The sequence below is a fragment of the Coregonus lavaretus genome (genome assembly GCF_964263955.1).
Source record: "Coregonus lavaretus genome assembly, chromosome: 7".
Taxonomy (NCBI): domain Eukaryota; kingdom Metazoa; phylum Chordata; class Actinopteri; order Salmoniformes; family Salmonidae; genus Coregonus; species Coregonus lavaretus.
In genome coordinates this window covers 57,720,122-57,747,023 of record NC_139994.1, presented here as the reverse complement: position 1 = coordinate 57,747,023, position 26,902 = coordinate 57,720,122, and the positions used below count along the sequence as shown (strand labels likewise).

Below are 26,902 nucleotides of genomic sequence, written 5' to 3'. Positions count from 1 at the left end.
TCCAAGTGCACCGTGCTGTGGCAAGAATACCCCCTGTCCCATAACCAAGCCTCTAATTTTCCAAGGTTGCAATATATGACATCCCTGCAGATGCTATGGTAAGTTACACAATGAGACCTAATCTTACAAGACTTTCTGACAGCTTACAAGACTGGTTAAAAAAGGGGTTTATAATGTGTGGCTCCAATATGAAATTGTTCACTTTAATGATAACTACCACTGTTAATAATGTACCATTCTGACCAACTGGGCAAACAGATTGATAAGACAAAACACACTAAGGAGAATTTTGGAATGTGAAAATCTTATAAACCAAATTATAAGGGTTTTACAGGTCTATCTTTGAACCAGGTTGGGTATCAAGGATTTGCATTCTAAAAATGTTTTATTTAAAGCTAAATTCAAGGGGCAATCTGGGATTTGTACATCCATTGTTGGATGAAATTAATGATACATAGTCATTGATTCTTGAAGAATATAACTCATAAACGCCTCATGAGCTTAGTTCTACTGTCATTCCTCCATCAGTTGGGGTTGTTTGAAATCCCAGATTGCACCTTTAATTTAATGACTCCATACCATACAAAAATCTAAATGACTAACTACAGAGGCTTCCATGCTGGAATTACAAAGGTAGGCATGTTTATTGAGTGGAATTTGAACAATAACCAAACATGAAGCCAATCATAATACTGTAATGAGACGTTTACAGATATGAAGATGGATCATATGTTGTTCACCATGAAAGCGTGGAATAAATGACCAGAATAATACAGTAAAATGTACTAGAGTTGCGAGGAGTTTCTCATGTTCCTAAAATTTGTGAATCCTATCCTATCTACCTGAAAGAGGCAAAGTTCTATAGCCCCTGCCTTGCAGTACCTACAGTATCAGCAACCATGTTTTAAACAAGGTAGCCTATCCCCTGATAAATTCCCAAACAGTTATTTATTACCAAATCTTTCATCAATCTGAACTGGCAATTCATTTGCTTTTCATCACTTCTTGAAAATGTAAACCCACTAAACACACACCAGAGTAATGTTCAATAATACAATATCTATCACCAAAACAATTATTATACATTCTATCAGTTCTGGAGTGAAAATCAATAGCTTTTTACAGTTAAAGTCCCTCGTTTGTCAAGTAAGATCCTGTTTGAACAGACAGTGACTCAAGCTTGGAAAGTGCTGGTGAAGGTTGCTCAGCCTCACAGCTCACACGATTGTGGCCTTGTACATGTCAGTCTTGGAGTCTTGGATCCCCTCTGATTGGTCGTGGGCGTTGAGGGGCACCTGGGAGGTCTTCATCCGGCTCTGGCACTGCCGGAGCTCGGTGGCGTACCCTTGGAAACTGAGACTGAGCTCGGAGTCTTCTCCCCGGATGATGGTGACCTCCCCTACTTTATCCCCCTCCTCCTCCCCCTCCTCTAGACACACTCCCTCCACGTCCATCACCTCCTGCAGGGCTGGCTGAGAGCGTAGTGCTCCAAGACACGGTGCCCTCTTGTGGGAGCAGTCAAGATCACAAGCTATTTTTCTTCTCTCTGGGTAAGGAAGGGAGAGATGGGAGAATTAGTAATGGAAGGATGTGCCATTGGAAGAATCTCAATTGCATTCTCCTCGAGTCCTCTCTCCTCTCTCCTCGCCTCCTCAGAACCCATTGGAGGAGAAGATCAGAGGGGCGGGTGCTCTGGCTTTCCCATCCAATGGGTTTTGAGAAGGTGGCGAGGAGAGAGGATGCGTGGGGTATGCAATTGAGATTCTCCCACTGTGTTCCAGCTGAAGTATTCGCCACAGTGGTCAACAAAGAGGATGAGTACCAATACTTCCCAGCCTTGAGGCCTCCAATCTACCATGAGTTAATATAATTGCTAATCAGTGTTGGGGAGTAGTAAACTACATGTAGTTCAACTAGTAATTTAACTACAATTTCCAGTAGCTTGTTGGTAGTTGAACTAAATTGAAATATTGGTAGTGTTTTCAGTAGTTAACTTTTTTTGCCATGTAGCGGTTTAGCTAACTACTGAACTAATCACTGCTAAGAAAATAATATATACTGTAGGTGATATCAGACCTGCCTAATTCTCACTTGAAACACATCGTTTTTTAGTTTAATAGGCTAAATTACATTCTGTTAACATATGACCCCAAAGTGAACTGTTCTTGCAAATGATAGTCGATGACATTTCAGATTTACATATGAAAAATTTTTCACGAAGTAGTTTGGATGTAGTGGAGTACTTTTTCAAAGTAACTTCAGTTAAGTAAACGATGTTTTTCTTAAGGGTAGCTTTAGTACCCCAACACTGTTGCTAATGATTCACTGATGGGTTATTACAGTGCATGGGGAATGACTGGTCTAACACCTGCCTCAGTGAAATGTACAAAGTCTTTCAGAGGATCAGATCATCTGTGTTATAATCAGTGTAAAGTAGAGTCATAGGGTCACCAGTGCCTTCCCACTGGGAACACACTGGTTGAATCAACGTTGTTTCCACAACATTTCAATGAGTGACATTGAACCAACGTGGAATAGATGCTGAATTGACGTCTGTGCCCAGTGGGTTGTCTTGACATACGCCCTTTTTTGGTGGTAGAAGACAAAAAGAGTGAACAGGGGAACTAAGGGGAGGGGAGAAAATCCAGACACAACCTTTTAAGAAACCCTCCGGAAGAGCTTTTTCCATCTCCATTATGATGAAGCTCTGACCCTTGAAATGCAGTATGTCCATTGAGCTGATCTCAGAGCAATGACCCGTGGGTGTCAAAGCATCAGGCTCAGAGTATTTGGCTTGATGGCTTCTGTCCCAGGACCAGTTCAGATCATTGCGCCCTATGATCTAACAACATGAAACCATTTCAACCATATAAAGGACTGTGCATGCCTTTCAGCTTGTCCGCTTGGCTTCAAAAGAACAAATTGAAACTGTTTAACTTATTGGTTATTCATTAGGTCCACTGTGTACTGTGCTCGACTACTATGGTCTAGACATGTTGGATGTCAACCAAACGTGGCACTTGTGCGAAAAACTGAGCAGTGTTGCATTGATATGATGATACACTATCAAAACAGAGGTACATAATATAGAACTTTATCAAAGGTGCATTTTTGGATCCAGATTGAAGTCTGTAGTCACAATGGAGCTATGTCACTATGGCCATGGCACATTTCAGTGAGGTTTTTTGGCTCTATTTTTATCTTGACAAGTGTTGACAAGAGTGACTATCACAGATTGAGAAATAATATCTGCACTGACGCCAGTGTACGTAATGAGACATGACATTAGAGGAATTGGTTCTAGAGTGCGTTGACTCATACAGTTCTGCTGTGACACTTCTCTATTATATTGAGAGAGTGTGAGTCGAGTCTACAGATGTAGGATCTTAATTTGATCACTATTTTGTTGCTGAGAATGTTCCTACTAAGCAGAAAATGCAAACTTGTAGTGTATTTTGAGTTTTTAAAAGGCTTCTTAAGTTTGTAATTTCCACTTTGACATTTAAGACTCTTTTTGCCCTAACAATAAAAACGTATCAACCCCTACAAACATTTCCATTAATCATAATCCACATAATAATTCACATTTCCTGTTGCTACAGGATTATTTTCCTGCTGTAGCAAATTGGCTCAAATTAAGATCCTACATCTGTAAGTCATAGCGAGTACAGAAAGGGTTCTGATACTTGTTGTTACTATGGGTTCATGAGATGAACTAGAACAGTCCAACCACCTTCAAAACGTCTGTTCACTTATGAACTCATGATATGTTAGTGTCCAATTTCCAGTATCCAGTCTTTCAAACTCTGATATTACAGTTTCAATGAGTAAGACTTCTCCTCATCCCTCCTGCAATCTGTGGCCCTTAAACAAGAGGTCTAAGTGACTCCAACACATACACCCTTTGAGCTCCTACGCCTCTGATTCACAGAATCAAAGCAGTATTATAAACACAACCTCCACGTCGTTCCCCTTCTTACAGCTGAACACACACAGCAACCTCTTTGCCAAGTGTAGGCCTACTTCAAAAGTTGATGTGCTCAATATTATCTCATGAAGCTACTTCAAATAATAATCAACATAAAATTATTACAGTGGGAATTATAAGGAAGTATATTGAGCGATTGAAGTGGTTTGGAATAAATGTCTATCTCTCATTACAGAGTTGAGCTAAGAGGTGTAATTCCTGTCTTAGCACTGCTTTTAACATGAGCCTGCTGGCTGTCGGTCGGGTGTCTTCTGTCAATGTACTATGGCACCAGACTAGCCCAGACAGACCAGCTCTTCCCAGGGCCAGTTTGGAACAGAACCAGCTACACAGCTCAGACTGGCTGAGATCAGCCTCAAGGCTCCCTGGTTGCTGCCAGATTGATGATAAAACAGACTGAGGGTCAGCCGTATCCAGCTTTCAGGTGTGACTGCTTCCCAATGTTCCCTACATAGTGGAATACTTTTGACCAGAACCCTAAGGGTCCTGGTCAAAAGTAGTACACTATAGGGATAATAGATTGCCATTTGGGAAGCAGCCAGTGAAATCTAAAGTGAGACTAAAGAAGATTCGAACCACCACGTCCCTCAGGCATTCAATCCTCACAAAGTTCACAAAATTCTGAATCAGTGTACGCTATTGACGTTTATTTTGGGGGTATTACGATTGTCACCTTTTAATTTTGTTGTTATGGAGTAGCTGCAGTGGGTTGAACGCTAATCCCTGTGCCTAAGTGGTTGATTGCATTTGAAAGTATAAAAGCTGTTCTAATTTCTGGATATGGGCAATGACAGATCAGTCCCATTTATGCAAACGTTTGTGTGAGAGGCCAGTGATATCACAAAGTCTTAGAATCAGGACCAGTCACTATACAAATCAAATTGTATTTGTCACTTAAACAAATGTACATTTTACATTTTTGTAGACGCTCTTATCCAGAGCGACTTACAGTTAGTGAGTGCATACATTTTTCATACTGGCCCGCCGTGGGAATCGAACCCACAACCCTGGCGTTGCAAGCGCCATGCTCTACCAACTGAGCTACAGGAGGCCTTGATATGATAAATACAGTAAAGATATGCCCTAGTATGGTAGATTAGGTTATTAATGCCTTAAATGCTAGTGCTTAAATCCAGAACGCCGCAGCCCGTCTGGTGTTCGACCTTCCCAAGTTCTCTCATGTCACCCCGCTCCTCCGCACACTCCACTGGCTTCCAGTTGAGGCTCGCATCTACTACAAGACCATGGTGCTTGCCTACGGAGCTGTGAGGGGAACGGCACCTCCGTACCTTCAGGCTCTGATCAGACCCTACACCCAAACGAGGGCACTACGTTCATCCACCTCTGGCCTGCTATCTCCCCTACCTCTACGGAAGCACAGTTCCCGCTCAGCCCAGTCAAAGCTATTTGCTGCTCTGACACCCCAATGGTGGAACAAGCTCCCCCACGACGCCGGACAGCAGAGTCACTGACCATCTTCTGGAGACACTTGAAACCCTACCTCTTTAAGGAATATCTGGAATAGTATAAAGTAATCCTTCTACCCCCCCTATAAAAAATAAAATAAATAAAGTGGTTGTCCCACTGGCTATCCTAAGTTGAATGCATGTTGAATGCGTCTACTAAATGATGTCAATGTAAATGTAGTGGAGGAACAGTTATACTATATACTGTCGCCCTCTAGTGGACAAGAATATTAATAAAACAAATAATTACCAATACATGTTAATCTGACCAGATGCACAACCATCATTTGATTTAACATGGAAAGGAAACATATTTAAAATGTTAGGTGGAGTGACCCTAGCAGACCTGAGTGTTTGGTTTTCAACATAAGTTTACGTTAATGCTGTAGTCAGGGATTGAATTGGGATATCCTATAGGAGCTGACCCCAGAATCACTCTGTCTGAGTGCCAGTCTGTTGATGCCATCATGCCAACTCCCTGTCACACTCATTGTCATACAAACATGTTTGGCTTGACAATGACAGCAATTGAGTAGGCAAGAGCATAAACAGATCTGGGACCAGGCTAAGAATCACTAGCTTTTTTTATCCTAAACTTGAACAGATACAGTGAGGGAAAAAAGTATTTGATCCCCTGCTGATTTTGTACGTTTGCCCACTGACAAAGAAATGATCAGTCTATAATTTTAATGGTAGGTTTGTTTGAACAGTGAGAGACAGAATAACAAAAAAAAAATCCAGAAAAATTCATGTCAGAAATGTTATAAATTGATTTGCATTTTAATGAGGTAAATAAGTATTTGACCCCCTCTCAATCAGAAAGATTTCTGGCTCCCAGGTGTCTTTTATACAGGTAACGAGCTGAGATTAGGAGCACACTCTTAAAGGGAGTGCTCCTAATCTCAGCTTGTTACCTGTATAAAAGACACCTGTCCACAGAAGCAATCAATCAGATTCCAAACTCTCCACCATGGCCAAGACCAAAGAGCTCTCTAAGGATGTCAGGGACAAGATTGTAGACCTACACAAGGCTGGAATGGGCTACAAGACCATCGCCAAGCAGCTTGGTGAGAAGGTGACAACAGTTGGTGCGATTATTCGCAAATGGAAGAAACACAAAATAACTGTCAATCTACCTCGGCCTGGGGCTCCATGCAAGATGTCACCTTGTGGAGTTGCAATGATCATGAGAACGGTGAGGAATCAGCCCAGAACTACACGGGAGGATCTTGTCAATGATCTCAAGGCAGCTGGGACCATAGTCACCAAGAAAACAATTGGTAACACACTACGCCGTGAAGGACTGCAATCCTGCAGCGCCCGCAAGGTCCCCCTGCTCAAGAAAGCACATATACAGGGCCGTCTGAAGTTTGCCAATGAACATCTGAATGATTCAGAGGAGAACTGGGTGAAAGTGTTGTGGTCAGATGAGACCAAAATCGAGCTCTTTGGCATCAACTCAACTCGCCGTGTTTGGAGGAGGAGGAATGCTGCCTATGATCCCAAGAACACCATCCCCACCGTCAAACATGGAGGTGGAAACATTATGCTTTGGGGGTGTTTTTCTGCTAAGGGGACAGGACAACTTCACCGCATCAAAGGGACGATGGACGGGGCCATGTACCGTCAAATCTTGGGTGAGAACCTCCTTCCCTCAGCCAGGGCATTGAACATGGGTCGTAGATGGGTATTCCAGCATGAAAATGACCCAAAACACATGGCCAAGACATCAAAGGAGTGGCTCAATAAGAAGCACATTAAGGTCCTGGAGTGGCCTAGCCAGTCTCCAGACCTTAATCCCATAGAAAATCTGTGGAGGGGTTTGAGTTGCCAAACGTCAGCCTCGAAACCTTAATGACTTGGAGAAGATCTGCAAAGAGGAGTGGGACAAAATCCCTCCTGAGATGTGTGCAAACCTGATGGCCAACTACAAGAAACGTCTGACCTCTATGATTGCCAACAAGGGTTTTTGCCACCAAGTACTAAGTCATGTTTTGCAGATGGGTCAAATACTTATTTCCCTCATTAAAATGCAAATCAATTTATAACATTTTTGACATACGTTTTTATGGATTTTTTTGTTGTTATTCTGTCTCTCACTGTTCAAATAAACCTACCATTAAAATTATAGACTGATCATTTCTTTGTCAGTGGGCAAACGTACAAAATCAGCAGGGGATCAAATACGTTTTTCCCTCAATGTATTAGTTCATTAACAACTAACCCAAGGTGGAGGTGAACTTCGTTCCACTCCTATAGGAGGTGAACTCCGTTCCACTCTTATAAGTAAACCACAGGAAGATAAACCCTCGGCTCCTAGTTTGATTAACCCTTTGGTTTGTAATATATGGTGTCTGTTAACCTGTGGAAAACACTTCCTCCAGCAGAGAACGGTAGTCTTGACAGTAGCCATAACATAAACTAACAGAGCAATGATTTCATTTCTACTCATCCCATTGATTATTAAGAATACAGTAGTGTGATTGACTGACGTGTGAAATGATTGCATTTATATGTAATTGAATGATACAACATCTAACTATTTGAGTTTACTCAGAAATGTGCCTGATGCACTGCCTACAAATATTTATCTCTGATGATGTGTCAATTTGTCATTTTTAAAGGTCAAAGGTAATTCATTACATGGGGCCATCATAATGTGACTGAAACATGTTACCTTTCAGATGTACTGTCACTAATTGTGTGCATGCCGCGTTCCTCTGTGCATACAGATGCATACTGGCTGTCGTGCAAGCTATAATATTCTGCAAGGCACAGGTAAAGAGCAGAACAGAAATACTGCATGCATAATAATGAACAAAACTTATATGCATTTGCATGCAGGGACTTTCTGTTTAGATTGGAGTGGGCGGTGAGTGAGAATGAGAGTGAGAGGCAACTAGAGAGACAGAGAGAGAACAACCCCCCCCCCCCCCCACACAATAATAGCAACAGTTTCTCTATGCAGGAGCACAGTCAACTCATGCAAGGTGGACCTGTTACCATGGTTCCCAATGTGGCAGAATCAGGCTGATGCGCTTAGTAACCAGAACAGACGAGCAGAGAGAGACTCTGCAAGTCTTATTCTACCCTCTCGTATCATCTTGTGTACACATATCAGCTTACAAATATCTATTGACAGAGCCATTTAGAAAAGGTCAGGGCTAGACACGTTGTGTCCACCGGAGTGATGGACTCTGTGTACTTTGAAGTGTGCTTCCCTTTGAGCTGCAGGCCTGGGTTCAAACATAATTAGTCTTTATTCAAATACTTCAATGTCAGCCTGGAGTGCTAGATGAGGACTATCCCATTGGTTTGCACTTTGGGGACTATTCCATTTGTTCCATTGCATCAGACAAGCTCAATCAAGCGCAAGCTTAAGTATTTGAAACAAAACAAATGCTATTTGAACCCAGGTCAGATGCTGAAAACACTTTATTGATTTATATCCTCTCCCATATCATGGATCGAGAGTTACCTGTCTAACAGAACACAGAGGGTGTTCTTTAATGGAAGCCTCTCTAATGTAAACCAGGTAGAGTTTGGCATACCTCAAGGTAGCCGTCTTGGCCCCTTACTTTTTTATATTTTTACTAATGACCTACCACTAGCATTGAGTAAAACCTGTGTGTCTATGTACGCTGATGAATGGGTGGCTAGTAATAAGCCTTTTAAAATGATTAGCCTTTTAAAATAATTAGCCTTTTAAAATTATAAACTTGGATTAGCAAACACAATGTGCCATTGGAACACAGGACTGATGGTTGCTGATACTGGGCCTCTGTACGCCTATGTACAGTGGGGAAAAAAAGTATTTAGTCAGCCACCAATTGTGCAAGTTCTCCCACTTAAAAAGATGAGAGAGGCCTGTAATTTTCATCATAGGTACATGTCAACTATGACAGAAAAAATGAGGAAACAAAATACAGAAAATCACATTGTAGGATTTTTAATGAATTTATTTGCAAATTATGGTGGAAAATAAGTATTTGGTCAATAACAAAAGTTTCTCAATACTTTGTTATATACCCTTTCTTGGCAATGACACAGGTCAAACGTTTTCTGTAAGTCTTCACAAGGTTTTCACACACTGTTGCTGGTATTTTGGCCCATTCCTCCATGCAGATCTCCTCTAGAGCAGTGATGTTTTGGGGCTGTCGCTGGGCAACACAGACTTTCAACTCCCTCCAAAGATTTTCTATGGGGTTGAGATCTGGAGACTGGCTAGGTCACTCCAGGACCTTGAAATGCTTCTTACGAAGCCACTCCTTCGTTGCCCGGGCGGTGTATTTGGGATCATTGTCATGCTGAAAGACCCAGCCACGTTTCATCTTCAATGCCCTTGCTGATGGAAGGAGGTTTTCACTCAAAATCTGACGATACATGGCCCCATTCATTCTTTCCTTTACACGGATCAGTCGTCCTGGTCCCTTTGCAGAAAAACAGCCCCAAAGCATGATGTTTCCACCCCGATGCTTCACAGTAGGTATGGTGTTCTTTGGATGCAACTCAGCATTCTTTGTCCTCCAAACACGACGAGTTGCGTTTTTACCAAAAAGTTCTATTTTGGTTTCATCTGACCATATGACATTCTCCCAATCCTCTTCTGGATCATCCAAATGCACTCTAGCAAACTTCAGACGGGCCTGGACATGTACTGGCTTAAGCAGGGGGACACGTCTGGCACTGCAGGATTTGAGTCCCTGGCGGCGTAGTGTGTTACTGATGGTAGGCTTTGTTACTTTGGTCCCAGCTCTCTGCAGGTCATTCACTAGGTCCCCCCGTGTGGTTCTGGGATTTTTGCTCACCGTTCTTGTGATCATTTTGACCCCACGGGGTGAGATCTTGCGTGGAGCCCCAGATCGAGGGAGATTATCAGTGGTCTTGTATGTCTTCCATTTCCTAATAATTGCTCCCACAGTTGATTTCTTCAAACCAAGCTGCTTACCTATTGCAGATTCAGTCTTCCCAGCCTGGTGCAGGTCTACAATTTTGTTTCTGGTGTCCTTTGACAGCTCTTTGGTCTTGGCCATAGTGGAGTTTGCAGTGTGACTGTTTAAGGTTGTGGACAGGTGTCTTTTATACTGATAACAAGTTCAAACAGGTGCCATTAATACAGGTAACGAGTGGAGGACAGAGGAGCCTCTTAAAGAAGAAGTTACAGGTCTGTGAGAGCCAGAAATCTTGCTTGTTTGTAGGTGACCAAATACTTATTTTCCACCATAATTTGCAAATAAATTCATAAAAAATCCTACAACGTGATTTTCTGGATTTTTTCCCCTCAATTTGTCTGTCATAGTTGATGTGTACCTATGATGAAAATTACAGGCCTCTCTCATCTTTTTAAGTGGGAGAACTTGCACAATTGGTGGCTTACTAAATACTTTTTTCCCCCACTGTAGATATTCCATTAAAAAATCAGCCGTTTCCAGCTACAATAGCCATTTACAACATTAACAATGTCTACACTCTATTTCTAATCTTTTTTATGTTATTTTAATGGACCAAAACATTTGCTTTTCTTTCGAAAACAAGAACATTTCTAAGTGACCCCAAACTTTTGAACGGTAGTGTACATACCCCACAAGACATGCCACCAGGGGTCTCTTCAGTCCCCATGTCCAGAACAGACTCTGGGAAACGCACAGTACTACACAGAGCCATGACTACATTGAACTCTCTTCCACATCAAGTAATTCAAGTGAGCAGTTAAATCATTATTATTGTTATTTTGATAAAACCTCACCTCACAACGCGGACAGTAGAGACACACACATACACTCTACACACAAACACATTGTAATATTGTTGTATTGTAGTATTGTACATTTGTAATGAGAGAGTAATAATGTATTGTATGATGTAGTGTTTTATGTATGACGTAAGCTGTTGTTTTGTTTGTTGTTTTGTAGTTGTTTAAATCCTGTTTGGACCACAGTAAGAGTAGCTGCTGCCTTGGCAACAGCTAATGGGGATCCTAATACATACTAAATAGATGAGCTAAGACCTGTAAATAGAATATGTAATTCTAGCCGTCTTGCTTCTTAATTGCTTTTTTTTTTTAGCTTTACAGCTCTTCAAACAGTACAGCTGGATAAGGCTTCCTTTTAAATTGGGATTTCAAAGCGTGATTTTATTATTCTAATAGGGCGTTTGAACACCAGTGAGACACCAAGACTACGGTGAAATCACACAGATAAACTGGCTAACACTGACTATGCGTCATGGCAAACTACCAGTTGCAGATAATAATGCTGGTGATTATGATGGATTCCCATCACTGATCATTCTGTTTTGACAGATTAACCCACCCCAATAGAGATAGACATTAGATAGTTAATGATAACAGGCGACTCCAGATAAATTCAACAGTTTGGGACTGTTGTGGCAGCGTGCATTCAATCAGAGCATGCCGTTATCAGGAGCAAAAAAAATAAGAAATTAATTGGGAACTGTAAAATGTCTATTATCAGGAGTTAGTTGACTGCATTCACAAACTTCTCTGGCTCACCAAGACTATCAGAACGAGAAACTGACCAGTGGGTAGGGAGTTTGGGAAATGAAAATCTAGGACTGATACAGATGTACACGGCTCATACTAAAAGCATTATGCATTAGATGAGGTACATTACAGTAAAAAAAGAAATATCCCAGAAATCCTGGTTGGAAGATTCCTGGAATCAAGAGGAAATAATCAGGAAATCCATGAGTCCTCCAACCAGGAGTTCTGGAAAACCTGGTAATTTTGGGAAAGTTACAGAAATGTTGCAATCCCTTAGAAAGACAGACAAAACAGTTAGAATTACACACAAACACAACACCAAATGACCCTCTCACACAGACAAAACAATCAGAATTACACACAAACACAACACCGAATGACCCTCTCACACAGACAAAACAATCAGAAATACACACAAACACAACACCGAATGACCCTCTCACACAGACAAAACAATCAGAATTACACACAAACACAACACCGAATGACCCTCTCACACAGACAAAACAATTAGAATTACACACAAACACAACACCGAATGACCCTCACACAGACAAAACAATTAGAAGAACTACACACAAGCACACAACAAAAATTCAGAACTACCCTGACACAGACACCACAAACTTCTCAGAAGCGCACAGACAAAGCAGCTAGCATGCAAGAACAGGTCAGGGAGAAGGCAGTGGAAAACAAACTAAATGAAAGAGATGTAGGTAGTTTTGGGGAAAGTTGGAGAAGAGGAGGCATGAAGTGGTAACTGAATTTGAGATCACAAACGTGTAAAAAGACAGACGATGTGATTCCAGGTCTAACATTTATTAGATCTAATCAAACACAGATACAGAATTCATTGTCATGATTATCTACAACAGGCATCTACAGAGGGAGAGGATGATACCAGACAGAGTGTGACATGCAATTCAACAATGATACTGTTCATGGTAAACTAGCTCTATCATCACTGTCTATAATTATCACCATCTTGTGAGAAAAAAAAAAACTGTTTTAGTTTTCTTTCTCTATATATTTAATTCAATTTTAAAACCAGAGTGAAATACTTATTGGCTTATTTGTTATCTGCATTGTTGAATTGCATTGCATTAGAGGATGGGATGGAAGAAAATACAGCTTTTCAATTAAAATAATGCAATACAAATAATTCAAAGTGCAGGTACATGATCATCTTTTCAAATAACAATTTCATAACTCTTTGGTTACGTTTTATCTTGTCTGTAGCTGTGTGCTGGGTATAGAACTACAGACTAATTATACATTCATAATGCCAGCGTAGAGTTTTTATTCATTGACATGAATCTGGCTGTGATTCATGGCAATCTATTTCAGGTTTTCTATTATAATCAATCAACCAAACAATTCACACTTGCATGGTAATTGTAGCTTGCTACAATTGGTTGCTGTCAAATTATGGTATGTCTGTTTTTCATGGATTGTAATGACAATTGTCATGTTGATCATTAAAGCATTTTGTAGGCATTATGAATGTATACTGAGAGTTTATTCACCTGGGTCAAATCTGTATCCTCATACACTCTGTGGTACAACAATATGAAACTTTCTACGGTTGACTATCACCTCAAGTCTCAGTTAGGTTGTAAAACCCATCTGTTCAGTGGTGTGCGAATGTAAATGTAATTCATTTCTAAATATATACATCACTATTTACAATTGAACTCAACTTACGATTGAAAGTGAACACAAACAATGCTATCTATGTTCATTAGAACATATTAAAAGGAGTAAAAATAATTGGGGTAAAACAGAGAGCAGTTGTAAATAAAGTGCATTGAAGTCAGTATAAAAGGAGTTGTCGTTGGAGATCAGGTCACCCTCAGACACACACAATCACACACTCTCCGTCTCTCATACATACACAAACACATACACACACACACACACCAACACACTAATGCATAGTCACAATGTGGAAATACCTGAGCTGGACTGGCCATTTTCACATCCATCCTGGGAGGATTGGGTGCAGGGCGCAGGAGGGGTAAAGTTAGCCTCAGGCAGGCTGCCCTCGTGGGACAGCGGCACGGGCGAGGGGGGCAGCAGGGTGCTGTTGGGGCTGTTGATGTCCCCCTCTCCCACCAAGGTCAGGTCAGCATGGGTGTCTTCCTCCAGCGTCCTGAGGCCCGGGCCTCTAGCCTCCAAGGGGCGGGGTATGGGGGAGAGGGTGGCGCCGAAGGTGGAGATGGGGTGGCGGGGTGGGTGCAGTGCCCGGCGCCCCGCAGCGGAGTGGGAGTGTCCGTTGGCGCTGCTGAGGGAGGAGTCCAGGCTCTCGGAGCGCAGGCTGGCGTTGAGGGGGCCGCGGGCAGGGGTACCACCCACCCTGTTCAACCTGCCTACCACCTGGCCCTGTTCGATGGAGGCGGGGGTGGAGCATGCCACGTCTAGGGAGGCAGTGGAGGGGGAGCAGGGGGTTAACCGCAGGAAGTCAGGTAACTCCAGGTCCTCTTTGTTCAGGAGGCCTCTCTGGGCATTTCTCCGGCTGCTCTGCGCCCGGCTTAGGAGCTCGAAGAATTCTAAAGAGAAAGAAATCAGTTACTTCCTATTTCTAAAGCCCTCCCCAAGAACAAGGAAACAGGTCAAATAAAAAGGGGATTAGTTAGTTTAACGTGGACAGTACACAGCCCCACGCTGCACTGAGAGATAATTGTGAAGGTTGAAGGCTCCTTTTAGTGCTGCCAAAGAGATGGTGTTGGTGACGCAGCGAAGCAAAGCTCAGAGAAGCCACCACAGAGTAGAAAGACAGGGGGATGATTTACCTTCAGCTTCATCTATATTAATCTTTTTCGGTTTTCTCTTTTCCGTAGGGAGCGACGGGTCTGGTCCGCTTGCCTTTCCTGATGACCTGTCATCTCCCTGCAGACGCAACAATAACAACGCACTCCATTAAGGGGGAGGAAGGAGGCCGTGTACTAACAACACTACAACACATCCAGGCCAGATTGACTTACGCTGTAAGTGTTTAAGTCTTCGCACCTGTTCCCCGATTATTTTCAGAAGTAAAGGAACCCCCCAAAACAACCATAAAACACAGGCGTGTTGTTCCTTTGATGCGTGTTGTTTCTTTGATGCTTAGTAAATTAGGTTACTGTAATATCCCTAGGGGACAAGGTCAGGTCTCAACTATAAAGGCGACCTGGAGGCTGAACTACAAAGCAGGGGGTCAAGTCAGTCAGTGTTCAAGTCAGCTGCAGCCAGCATTCAAGCAAGGAAACCACTTATTATGTGACATTAAATTGTTAAGAAGCAGCGTAGCAGGGGAGCCGAACACAGAGCACATTTAGAACTTTAAGGATACTTGAGAAAAGTGAAAACAGGGATAAAAGGAGGAGGAAGAAGTCTCCTTACTGTTGCTGAAAGACTCCTGCTGGTCAAAGATGGCAGATGGGCTTTCAAGGAGGCTGACTTGGACTTGGAATCTATAGAGAGATAAGAGAAAAGCAACAAGGAGGTGAATCTGAGCCAATGAGCCATCCCACGCATCCTCCATAACTCTGATATCTTTGTTTATCACTGGAAGTCAGTGGGACAACAAAACAGGACATTGATTACAAGAGCGGTTTAAATCCCTGGAAACAGATGGGCTGAAGTTCAAGGTCAACATTGGAAAAATGTTGCCACTGGATTAATCCAGTCACTATCTTAGGGTGTTTGGGGATTTGAGTATGCCATTGGGTCACTGTTAGCCTGGTCCCAGATCTGTTTGTGCCGTCTTGCTAACTCCTATGGACAGTAACCATAGGGGCCCCGTGTAGCTCAGTTGGTAGAGCATGGCGCTTGCAACGCCAGGGTTGTGGGTTCGTTTCCCACGGGGGGCCAGTATGAAAATGTATGCACTCACTAACTGTAAGTCGCTCTAGATAAGAGCGTCTGCTAAATGACTAAAATGTTAAATGTGTTGGTATAACTGCTGTCAGCGTGCTAGCTTAGCATGTAGCGCTACCTCCCTGAACCTACCTCTGACTGGGCTTGAACCAAGGTCCTCTACCTCGCCAACACACCTGACTGCCTGCTTGACAATGTGCAAACCGATTGAGCTATACAACAGGTACCGATTTGATAGCTCCAACGGTGACATTTCAAGCTAGCTGTGGAGTGAGCTTGTGGTACGTCCTTAACTCGGTTACACTGGCAAGACAAACAGATTGACATGAATGCTGGCACAAACAGATCTGGGACCATGCAAGGTCACTGTAGGAGTGAGTGGAAACAGTGACCCTCTTCAGGGTTGGTTGACCTTGTCTCTTGTCTTAGCATGTGTTTTTGGAGTTTGGTGTGGTGGCGGTCTTACCTTTCCCTGAGGTAGCAGGATCCGCTCTTTCCAGCACTATGCGCAGGCCGTCGAGGCTGGATATGGGCGCCCCTAGGTCTAAAGGCTCCGTTTCTCCACTCTGTCAAAATACCCAGCATTTTAGCATGTTTCACTTGCTAGCATTATTAGCACGTTCCCATCCATTTCAGCAGATTAGCATGATACCATATTAGCATGTCATACAAACATGTAGCGTATCATGTCAACTTCTGTGTACTATCATTAACCATGTAAGAAATGGAAGCCATCGCTCTATTTAGAATGTGGCTTTAGCTTCCTGTATAATACTAGGGTAAATGCTTGGAAACCCACCACAGGACCAAAATAAACTAACTAACTGGCAAGGATTTTGGGGAGAAGGGAGGAGTCTTTCTACCCCGGTTCATCCCTCATGTTTCAGGAGTGTAGTCATTCATAATTATAGCTCTCTTTCTGCAAAATCTGAGTCTGGTTGAGTCAGAATGAGCTAACCACCCATAACATTTGAAGAGGATGCGGTTCCTTCCCCCTTCCAAGCCAATGAGACTACACCCAGTGCCATGCTCTACAGAAGAGCTGGGCCTGGTTGGATACACAGCTGCAAACAGAAAACCTTGAGGCGACCCAGCCAGACGTACTATTTTGGCTACCAGATCGTTGAGGTGGAGGCCGTACTTCGCCACGACAGGACGCAGGACCTCGGTGACGGGTTTGGTGGGTTTGGCCTTCAAGCCCACAGACCGATTAATGGGTACCAGGTCCAGCCTAAAAATAGAGGGAAATTAAATATACAGATACTTTCTCTAACCCAATCATATGATTTTATTATGATTCTCTTGGGAGAATGGAGGTGCGAAGAGTTATTTCAAATGTCACATTGGTAAATAAAAAGGGGGGAATGAGAGAGAGAGAGAGAGAGAGAGAGAGAGAGAGAGAGAGAGAGAGAGAGAGAGAGAGAGAGAGAGAGAGAGAGAGAGAGCGCGATATGGAGAAATACAAATATTGAGATACCCAACAGTATGTAGACACCTGCTCATCGAACATCTCATTCCAAAATCATGGCCATTATAATAGAGTTGGTCCCCCTTTTGCTGCTATAACAGCCTCCACTCTTCAGGGAAGGCTTTCCACTAGATGTTGGAACATTGCTGCGGGGACATTGCAGTCTGCGTTCCAATTCATCCCAAAGGTGTTCAATGGGGTTGAGGTCAGGGCTCTGTGCAGGCCAGTCAAGTTCCTCCACACCGATCTCGACAAACCATTTCTGTATGGACCTCGCTTTGTGCACAGGGCCATTGTCATGCTGAAACAGGAAAGGGCCTTCCCCAAACTGTTGCCACCAAGTTGGAAGCACAAAATCGTCTAGAATGTCATTGTATGCTGTAGCGTAAAGATTTCCCTTCACTGGAACTAAGGGGCCTAGCCCGAACCATGAAAATCATCCCCAGACCATTATTCCTCCTCCACCAAACTTTACAGATGGCACTATGCTTTGGGGCAGGTAGCGTTCTCCTGGCATCCGCCAAACCCAGATTCATCAGTCGGACTGCCTGATGGTGAAGCGTGATTCATCACTCCAGCTAACGCGTTTCCACTGCTCCAGAGTCCAATGGCGGCGAGCTTTACACCACTCCAGTCAACGCTTGGCATTGCGCATGGTGATATTAGGCTTGTGTGCGGCTGCTCGGCCATGGAAACCCATTTCATGAAGCTCTCAACGAATAGCTATTGTGCTGATGTTGCTTCCAGAGGTAGTTTGGAACTCGGTAGTGAGTGTTGCAACCGAGGACAGACAATTTTTACGAGCTACGCGCTTCAGCACTCGGCGACCCTGTTCTGTGAGCTTGTGGGCTACCACTTTGTGGCTGAGCCATTGTTGCTCCTAGACGTTTCCCTTTCACAATAACAGCACTTACAGTTGACCAGGGCAGCTCTAGCAGGGCAGAAATTTGATGAACTGACTTGTTGGAAAGGTGGCATCCTATGACGGTGCCACGTTGAAAGTCACTGAGCTCTTCAGTACGGGCAATTCTACTGCCAATGTTTGACTATGGAGATTGCATGGCTGTGTGCTCGATTTTATACACCTGTCAGCAACGTGTGTGGCTGAAATAGTCAAATCCACTAATTTGAAGGGGTGTCCACATACTTTTGTATATATAATGTATACAGTAGATGCATCTGCTATTACCTGAACAGGGTGCGCTTTTCCATTCTGAGGTCCCGTGAGCTGAGGGTCATGCAATCTTGGTCCAGCACTAAAGGCTAAACAAAATAGAAAACAACATGAAAACCTACTCACAAAGCCATGAAGCGATGCCTAACCAATATTATAATAATAGTAATATATGCCATTTATCAGACGCTTTTATCCAAAACAACTTATAGTCATGTGTACATAAATGTTTTCGTATGTGTGGCCCCAGCGGGAACTAACCACTTAATACCAGGGATGTTAAAGTTAACGCGTTAATAACACGTTAACGTGTGACATGTTTATCGGCACAATTTTTTTGGATGCCATTAATCGCGGCTCCATTTCTTCACTGCACATAACCTTTTAAGCGCAGAACCCAACACAGAACACAGCTACAGTCAATGTTTGCGTTTCTAGCTACATTGCTGAAGACTGTGTGCCTCTAGCGCAAATCATGTAAAAGTTATGCCCAATATTTATTCTTTCTGCTGCGGATTCGTGCGCATGTCGAAGGCCTTTTTAAACTACTCGCAAGACAAAACATTTTGGTTTGATAACAAACAACATTGTTTAGCTAGCTAGAAACCTGATAACTTTACTACTGACTAGGCTATGCACAAATGTAGATGGAACAGGAAGAACTGAAAAGGGATAGGGTACTCAAAGAGATGCTTCGAAGGTAGGCTGCATATGCAAGAGTGGGGTATGTATGATTGTGTGTGTGTGTGTGTGTGAGAGCAGGAGTAAGTGAGAGAGAGAGGGAAGGAGGGAGAGTGTGGAGGCCTGTGTGTGTAAAGTTTGCTGAGCAGTACAGATGGTTACAGTGTTTTCATGATATTGTCGGACAAGTTTAAAAGCTCTTTGTTCTTCGTATCCAGAGACTGAGGCTTTAACATTTCTTAAAGATGCACTATGCAGAAATCGCTTCGGCATTTCCTGGTTGCTAAAATTCTAATAGTTTCAGTTTATGTGGCAAAACAAGCAAGTATAGTGTAGAGAATCATTAATTGTACCATCTAAACCGCTGTGAAATATATTTTTCATAACCAAAAATATTGTATTTTCAGCTGTTTGAAGCTGGTGTACAAAACCGAAACTTAACACGGGAAGCATAGAAATAGCGCACATAGAACGAATCTACTGCTTCTTAAACTTTCTCTCAATGAGAATGACAGATCTATAACTCACATTTCTATATGAATTTGGTCGGGTCGCACAAAAAGTTACACACTGCAGCTTTAAAGCTGTGTGTGCGTGTGTGTGTGTGTGTGTGTGGCTGTAGACTTGTTAATTTAGCTGACAATATATGCTTATTAGTCCCTTATATTATATGATTTTATAGTAAGAAGAATATAATCGAACTTAGCTGAATAAAATAGAAAGGATATTTTCCCATTCCGGAGCGAGTGCGCATATGAAGTGGCCATGTTGAGCGTAAAAGTTATAATTTGAAACAGGTCCTATATGATAGATTTATAGTTATTTGGCAACTTTAGTTGTGAATGATACAAACCTTAATGTCTTAGAAATCAAAACATATATGGGCTGCATGAAGCGACTATAGGCTATTGATGATTTGAGAAAGTAACAAAAAAAGCTTGCGCTCTGTTCCTAGTCTCAGGCTGCACACGCTGTTCTCTCATCGACTGATCATATTTTCACCCATCAGACTATTTTCAATATAATCTTGTCTTTACTAATATGTAAAATTTGTTTAGATTTAGAATGGCCCATTATCAAATGGGCGGGAACAGGTGCAGGGGAAAAAATACAGTGAGGGAAAAAAGTATTTGATCCCCTGCTGATTTTGTACGTTTGCCCACTGACAAAGAAATGATCAGTCTATAATTTTAATGGTAGGTTTATTTGAACAGTGAGAGACAGAATAACAACAACAAAATCCAGAAAAACGCATGTCAAAAATTTTATAAATTCATTTGCATTTTAATGAGGGAAATAAGTATTTGAACCCCTCTCAATGAGAAAGAGTTCTGGCTCCCAGGTGTCTTTTATAAAGGTAACGAGCTGAGATTAGGAGCACACTCTTAAAGGGAGTGCTCCTAATCTCAGCTTGTTACCTGTATAAAAGACACCTGTCCACAGAAGAAATCAATCAATCCGATTCCAAACTCTCCACCATGGCCAAGACCAAAGAGACCTACACAAGGCTGGAATGGGCTACAAGACCATCGCCAAGCAGTTTGGTGAGAAGGTGACAAGAGTTGGTGCGATTATTCGCAAATGTAAGAAACACAAAAGAACTGTCAATCTCCCTCGGCCTGGGGCTCCATGCAAGATCTCACCTTGTGGAGTTGCAATGATCATGAGAACGGTGAGGAATCTGCCCAGAACTACACGGGAGGATCTTGTCAATGATTTCAAGGCAGCTGGGACCATAGTCACCAAGAAAACAATTGGTAACACACTACGCCGTGAAGGACTGAAATCCTGCAGCGCCCGCAAGGTCCCCCTGCTCAAGAAAGCACATATACAGGGCCGTCTGAAGTTTGCCAATGAACATCTGAATGATTCAGAGGAGAACTGGGTGAAAGTGTTGTTGTCAGATGAGACCAAAATCGAGCTCTTTGGCATCAACTCAACTCGCCGTGTTTGGAGGAGGAGGAATGTTGCCTATGACCCCAAGAACACCATCCCCACCGTCAAACATGGAGGTGGAAACATTATCCTTTGGGGGTGTTTTTCTGCTAAGGGGACAGGACAACTTCACCGCATCAAAGGGACGATGGACGGGTCCATGTACCGTCAAATCTTGGGTGAGAACCTCCTTCCCTCAGCCAGGGCATTGAAAATGGGTCGTGGATGGGTATTCCAGCATGACAATGACCCAAAACACACGGCCAAGGCAACAAAGGAGTGGCTCGAGAAGAAGCACATTAAGGTCCTGAAGTGGCCTAGCCAGTCTCCAGACCTTAATCCCATAGAAAATCTGTGGAGGGAGCTGAAGGTTCGAGTTGCCAACGGTTTTGTCATGCTTGGGCTCATATATAGGCCTATGCTATGCATAAGATTTAATATGCGTATGGGTGTTTTAAATTAATCATCACCTTAGAAAGCGCTGTCCATTTCGTTGTGTTAGGCTTTGAAACAACATCCAACACAACCATGTTTTCCAATCAATTTCAACCTGTTGTTGAACTTCTTTCTTCAAATTGATCAATCACAGTGATGTGAGTTTTAAAAGCACATACTGTTTTTATGATAAGTGTTTGATGTGATTTTCCATAGCATTTACATTGAAGTCAGAGTGGTTAGAGGGCCAATAGAGCCCTGAGTACCAGGCCATTTGGACCTGATGGTCATTAGTGAGTTGGGTACTACCAACGTATTTCCAGAGTGCATAAGAGGAGATTACATTTGACTGCGGTCATGATTCATGACTGCTGGTAATATGGTCACCACAACAGCCCTACCTGTAAGTAAATGCACTGCTTTTTAAATGGAAAAATCTTTCTTTAGGGCCAAATTTGAGCAAATTCTTTATTATACCATTAATAATGCCATTAACTCGATTCATTATTTGAATCGTTTGACAGCCCTACTTAATACATAAATGAATCTGGATTATTTCACTCTAAATCCACATTGAGATGCACAGTAAAGGGGAACAGTAACTGTGCTAAGAATCAGTGTCCTTCCCTCACCTTCTCTCCTCCCACCAGGAAGAGGTCGACGGCGACCATATTGATGCAGAGCTTCTGACAGAGGTCCCTGAGCACCTCCCTGATGGTGGCCCCCGGCCGCAGGGTCACAGAGGAGCACGAGCCATCCGGCAAGGTCACGCTGCAGTGCTTGGCGGAGCACTCCCTCACCCTCTCCCACACCGGCACTGAGTGACGATTGTCCCCCTACACAGGATAAACCATAGTCAGCGATAGAACTCAACGGAAGCAAGAGAGAGGACCAAGAGTTAAAAACCACAACAGTGTCTATGTTTTGTATTGAATGTAGTGTTTTCTGTTCATCCTGCCTGCAAACCAAATTTCCCTATGGGATAATGAAAACTAAGTTGAACGTCTGAACCTTGAAATGAACCCCCATTAAGTCATATGTTTCATATAACACCTGTCATAAACATTTTGACAGCGGCATTCCCAAGTCAAGAGGACTTTCTGCCAACATGCCACAAAACTAAGAGTCATGATCTGTATAATGTCTGCTTCTACTACAGAGCTATCTTGGTTCAGTGTTGCCATGGTGACCTGGCCTGGCCGTGCAGCGGGATGTTACCTCGATCTTGCCCGCTGAACAGGAAGTGGCCAGCTCCAGACTGGCACCTGAGGACAAGGAGCCCTGTGATTCCCTCCGACCGTTGCTGCCCCAGGAAGCTACCCAACACAGGAAGGCCAGGGAGGTCAGAGGTCACAGTTAGGAACTCATTCCACATGTAGACAGAAACCGCACTTAGTATTAGGGACAATACCAGTATTGCGATATTTTTTCCATGCAAAATATGAAAACAAGAAGCAGACCAAACTATTTGTTCCTTTAAAAACCTGCTGTATGTCAAATATTGTGTGCTATAATATTATAAATAAAGAAATGGGACTCTGGATGACAACATAATGATGTTTGTTTCCAACATTAGGGCTGTTTTTCTTTGTGTTTTGTTTCCTTGCCACGATACTAACTAGTATCGCGATACTGCTATCATCCCGTCCCTACTTACTATCCACACATCACAACACAACTCCACATAAAAGACAAGCTATTATCCACACATCGTCACAACACAGCTCCACATAAAAGACAAGCTACTATCCATGCATCATCACAACACAGCTCCACATAAAAGACAAGCTACTATCCATGCATCATCACAACACAGCTCCACATAAAAGACAAGCTACTATCCATGCATCATCACAACACAGCTCCACATAAAAGACAAGCTACTATCAAGGTAAAACAATTGCATTAACATCGGCAATGACATAAATCCGATTAAGCTCAAAACACCATTTGAAATGCAGCTTCAGAAGTTCACCTTTCATCATAACAAATGTATAGCACACAGTGCAGTGCAGTGCATTGCCTGACCAAAGAACCAACACCATAATGCATGCCAGAAAGCTTCATGTCAATATTGAAACCATACAAAAGAAGTTCCCTCCTGGGGAAAGAAAAATGTTATTTGAATTGAATACATAAGATTAACTCCTTGTGACATTCTATGACTAAGAGTCGCCCACCGAGGTTGATTTCTCCGATGTCCTTTTTCTTGGGTCCCTTCCCGAAGCTCCGGTTCCGGGCCCAAGAGAAGAAGATACCCCGTTTCTTATGCTCCTCATGCTCGTCTATGGGGTCCTCGTTAAGTGACCTTCCTGACCTCTGCTTCCTGGCCTCCTATTGGTCAACAAAACAACTAGTTCAAACAACCTGTCTAACACCTGGGTCGTATACATTAGTGCACACCATAGGCAAACCATTTTGCTATTAAAAACATTTTGAAACAAAACATTTTTTTGCAATGGAAAACAAGTTTCTTATTGGACAAGTTCAGGTAGTCCCTTTTTTCCGTTTGGTATCTAGTGAATACGACCCTGAGGTTTTGAAGGTTAACAAACACCTATACTGGCTACAACACAAAATGTGCATCCCACAGGCGAATTACACAAATATCTGCAATGGTTACTAAGACAATAGCATATACTCTTTTGGCTGTTAAGGTTACTTTAGTACAAGGTGGGTACCTTTATGGGCGTGGAGAGGGAGAGGGAGGAGCTGGCGCTGTGCTTGGAGGGGGCGGGGCTACAGGGGATCTGGTAGGGATCAGGTAAAGGTCCTCCCTCCACCTCGGCCAGCATGCACTCCTGATACAGGCCAGACTTCAGGAACCTGGAGTAGCTGTCAAACTTCATCAGGTTGAAGATCTACAGACAAAATGGGGAAAGAAAAGGGTCTGGTGTTATAAAGGGTCACAATCGGTTATGACAGGTGTTATGACATATGTGGTAACAGCTATGATTAAGTCATGTTTGTAACAACATTGGACAGACCTACACTGACGTTGTACAGGCCTGTGAGTTTGTGTGTGTGTGTGTGTGTGTGTATGCCAGTTTGTGTTTGACCTTGGTAAAGCACAAGAGCCATTTTGGAAACAGGCAGATGACACTGAATAATAACAATTGTTCCAGCAGTGACACTGTGCTGCTCCTAGCCTTTTGTGTGTGTGTGTGTGTGTGTGTGTGTGTAAGGGTGGGTTGACAATAAAGTATATTATTATTTATTCAACAACATTACATAGTAGGCAGTTGGTCCTCTCAACTGTAACTGCTGAGCCTTGAACATGTTTGGACACGGGGAGGTGAGGACGTCGTCGGCTAGTTGGGCCTCTCACCTGTAACTGCTGAGCCTTGAACATGTTTGGACACGGGGAGGTGAGGACGTCATCGGCCAGTTGGGCCTCTCACCTGTAACTGCTGAGCCTTGAACATGTTTGGACACGGGGAGGTGAGGACGTCGTCGGCCAGTTGGGCCTGGCTATCGATGTTGACCGGCGTGGTGGCCTTACTGGACAGGAAGCTGTTGTAGATCTCCCCCGCCCTCTGGGATAGCTGGAGAGGAAGAGGATTTACAAACACACACACAACTATGACGTAACCCAGTCCATTGTTATGAAGGGGACTGATTCTAGTGTTTTACACTCAGCCACAACCGGATCCTCACTCAGCCACACAAGGTGCTGCACAAACAGCAGTTGACTTATTTATTTATTTTTTAACCCCCTTTATCTCCCCAATTTAGTGATTACAATCTTGTCTCATCGCTGCAACTCCCCAACGGGCTCGGGAGAGGCGAAGGTTGAGTAATGCGTCCTCCGAAACATGACCCGCCAAACAGCGCTTCTTAACACCCGCTTGCTCGCTTAACCCAGCCGCACCAACGTGTCGGAGGAAACACAGTTCAACTGACGACCGAAGTCAGCCTGCAGGCGCCCGGCCCGACACAAGGAGTCGCTAGAGCGCGATGAGCCAAGTTGAGCCCCCCCGGCCAAACCCTCCCCTAACCCGGACGACGCTTGGCCAATTGTGCGCCGCCCTATGGGACTCCCGGTCACGGCCGGTAATGACACAGCCTGGGAACGCAACCCCAGGCTGTAGTGACGCCGCAACACTGTGATGCAGTGCCTTAGACTGCTGCGCCAGCACCAAGACATTGTCTGTTGAGACACACAGACATATCCAGTATATTGAGGGCTCTTTTCTAATCAATCCATGACATCCAAAACCTATGGAAAAGATAGGAAAGTATGGTTTGGTCTTGGTGGTGTGTACGAGGAAGAACCGTACCTGCTTTTTGTCCGTTGCAGGTATATGACTGAAGTATTCGCAAGCCTGCCAGAACAAGATATTCTCCTCACTGAATTCCTTCTTGAGGAATTCCTGTGGAGACACAAACAACAGCTTTATCATACCTGCAGTAAACCTGGAGAGTGTTCTGGTCCAGTGTTGATTGGCTATATAGTTTACTATTGCTTCTGTTCAACAGAAGATAATGTTTTAATGCCTTCAAACTCAACTCTGGACCTCGACACCAGTTCCACTGCGTTTTTTCATTGTTGCCCTCTAATCAGGGACTGATTTAGACCTGGGACACCAGGTGGGGGAAATTAATTATTGGGTAGAAGAGAAAACCAGCAGGCTCCGGACCTCGAAGGGTAAGAATTGAATACTCCTGTTTTAATGTCTGAGGTAGCGTCATATTGATTTCATCCAACAGAATGGAGAATGAGAGAGAGAATTGTAACATCACGTAACATGCAAACTAAAACAACATTTTCTTGTTGTTGATTAGTGGTATATACTGCTGTTTATATTCCACAGAACACGTGTTTGGACGTCTGAGGTAGACGAGTATACATTTCATCTAACAGAATGGAGAATGAGAGAGATAATGGACTGTTGAGTTCGTTGGGTTTCAGATCACATAACTAAACTAACAGTGAACTAAAATGATGTGAACTAAAATAAAACTCAATTTCCCAGAGTTCTTTACTGCACATACTGAGAAGTAACGGACGCCGATGGGGTCCTGGAGCAGACGCTCGAAGCATGCGGCCCAGCTGGCCACCCGGCGCTCTGACAGCCTCCTGTGGCTGCCGGCGCCGGGCAGACTGCCATTGCTGTTCAGACTGCTCTGGCTGCAGCAGCCCTGGAGCTGCACACTACCACCATGGTCTGGAGAGAGAGGAAAATGGTAGGGAAAGTGGTTAGGGGACAGGAGGGGTAGGGATGAGGACAGTGACTGTTCTGACAACAACAGCCTTGATACTGCACCATAGTCTACAGCAGAGAAAAGCTCATTCGGGGACACAATTCTAAGCTAGTTCTAAGAGGGGAGAAAATGCTATTAGTCTGTAACCACTCAAAAGAAGGGAATAGCTTGGGAACTGTGGAATCTAGAG

General features: G+C 43.3%; 1 protein-coding gene across 1 annotated transcript in view; it reads right to left on the bottom strand.

The window, feature by feature from the left end:
* Positions 1–1,217: 1,217 nt before the first annotated feature.
* Positions 1,218–26,902, bottom strand: part of LOC311132690 (regulator of G-protein signaling 12-like) — a gene marked incomplete at its 3' end in the record, with an annotated part of 70,225 nt that continues 44,540 nt past the window's right edge. Inside the window, exons 4-17 of the mRNA XM_084165958.1 lie at positions 26,503–26,675; positions 25,788–25,880; positions 24,909–25,052; positions 24,189–24,368; positions 23,688–23,841; positions 22,726–22,823; positions 22,140–22,343; positions 18,472–18,545; positions 16,919–17,045; positions 16,281–16,380; positions 15,338–15,408; positions 14,749–14,845; positions 13,912–14,505; positions 1,218–1,546 (exon numbers count right to left, since the gene is read on the bottom strand). Coding sequence (XP_084022084.1) covers positions 1,218–1,546; positions 13,912–14,505; positions 14,749–14,845; positions 15,338–15,408; positions 16,281–16,380; positions 16,919–17,045; positions 18,472–18,545; positions 22,140–22,343; positions 22,726–22,823; positions 23,688–23,841; positions 24,189–24,368; positions 24,909–25,052; positions 25,788–25,880; positions 26,503–26,675 — 2,438 coding nt within the window. The remainder of the gene's footprint in view (positions 1,547–13,911; positions 14,506–14,748; positions 14,846–15,337; positions 15,409–16,280; positions 16,381–16,918; positions 17,046–18,471; positions 18,546–22,139; positions 22,344–22,725; positions 22,824–23,687; positions 23,842–24,188; positions 24,369–24,908; positions 25,053–25,787; positions 25,881–26,502; positions 26,676–26,902) is intronic.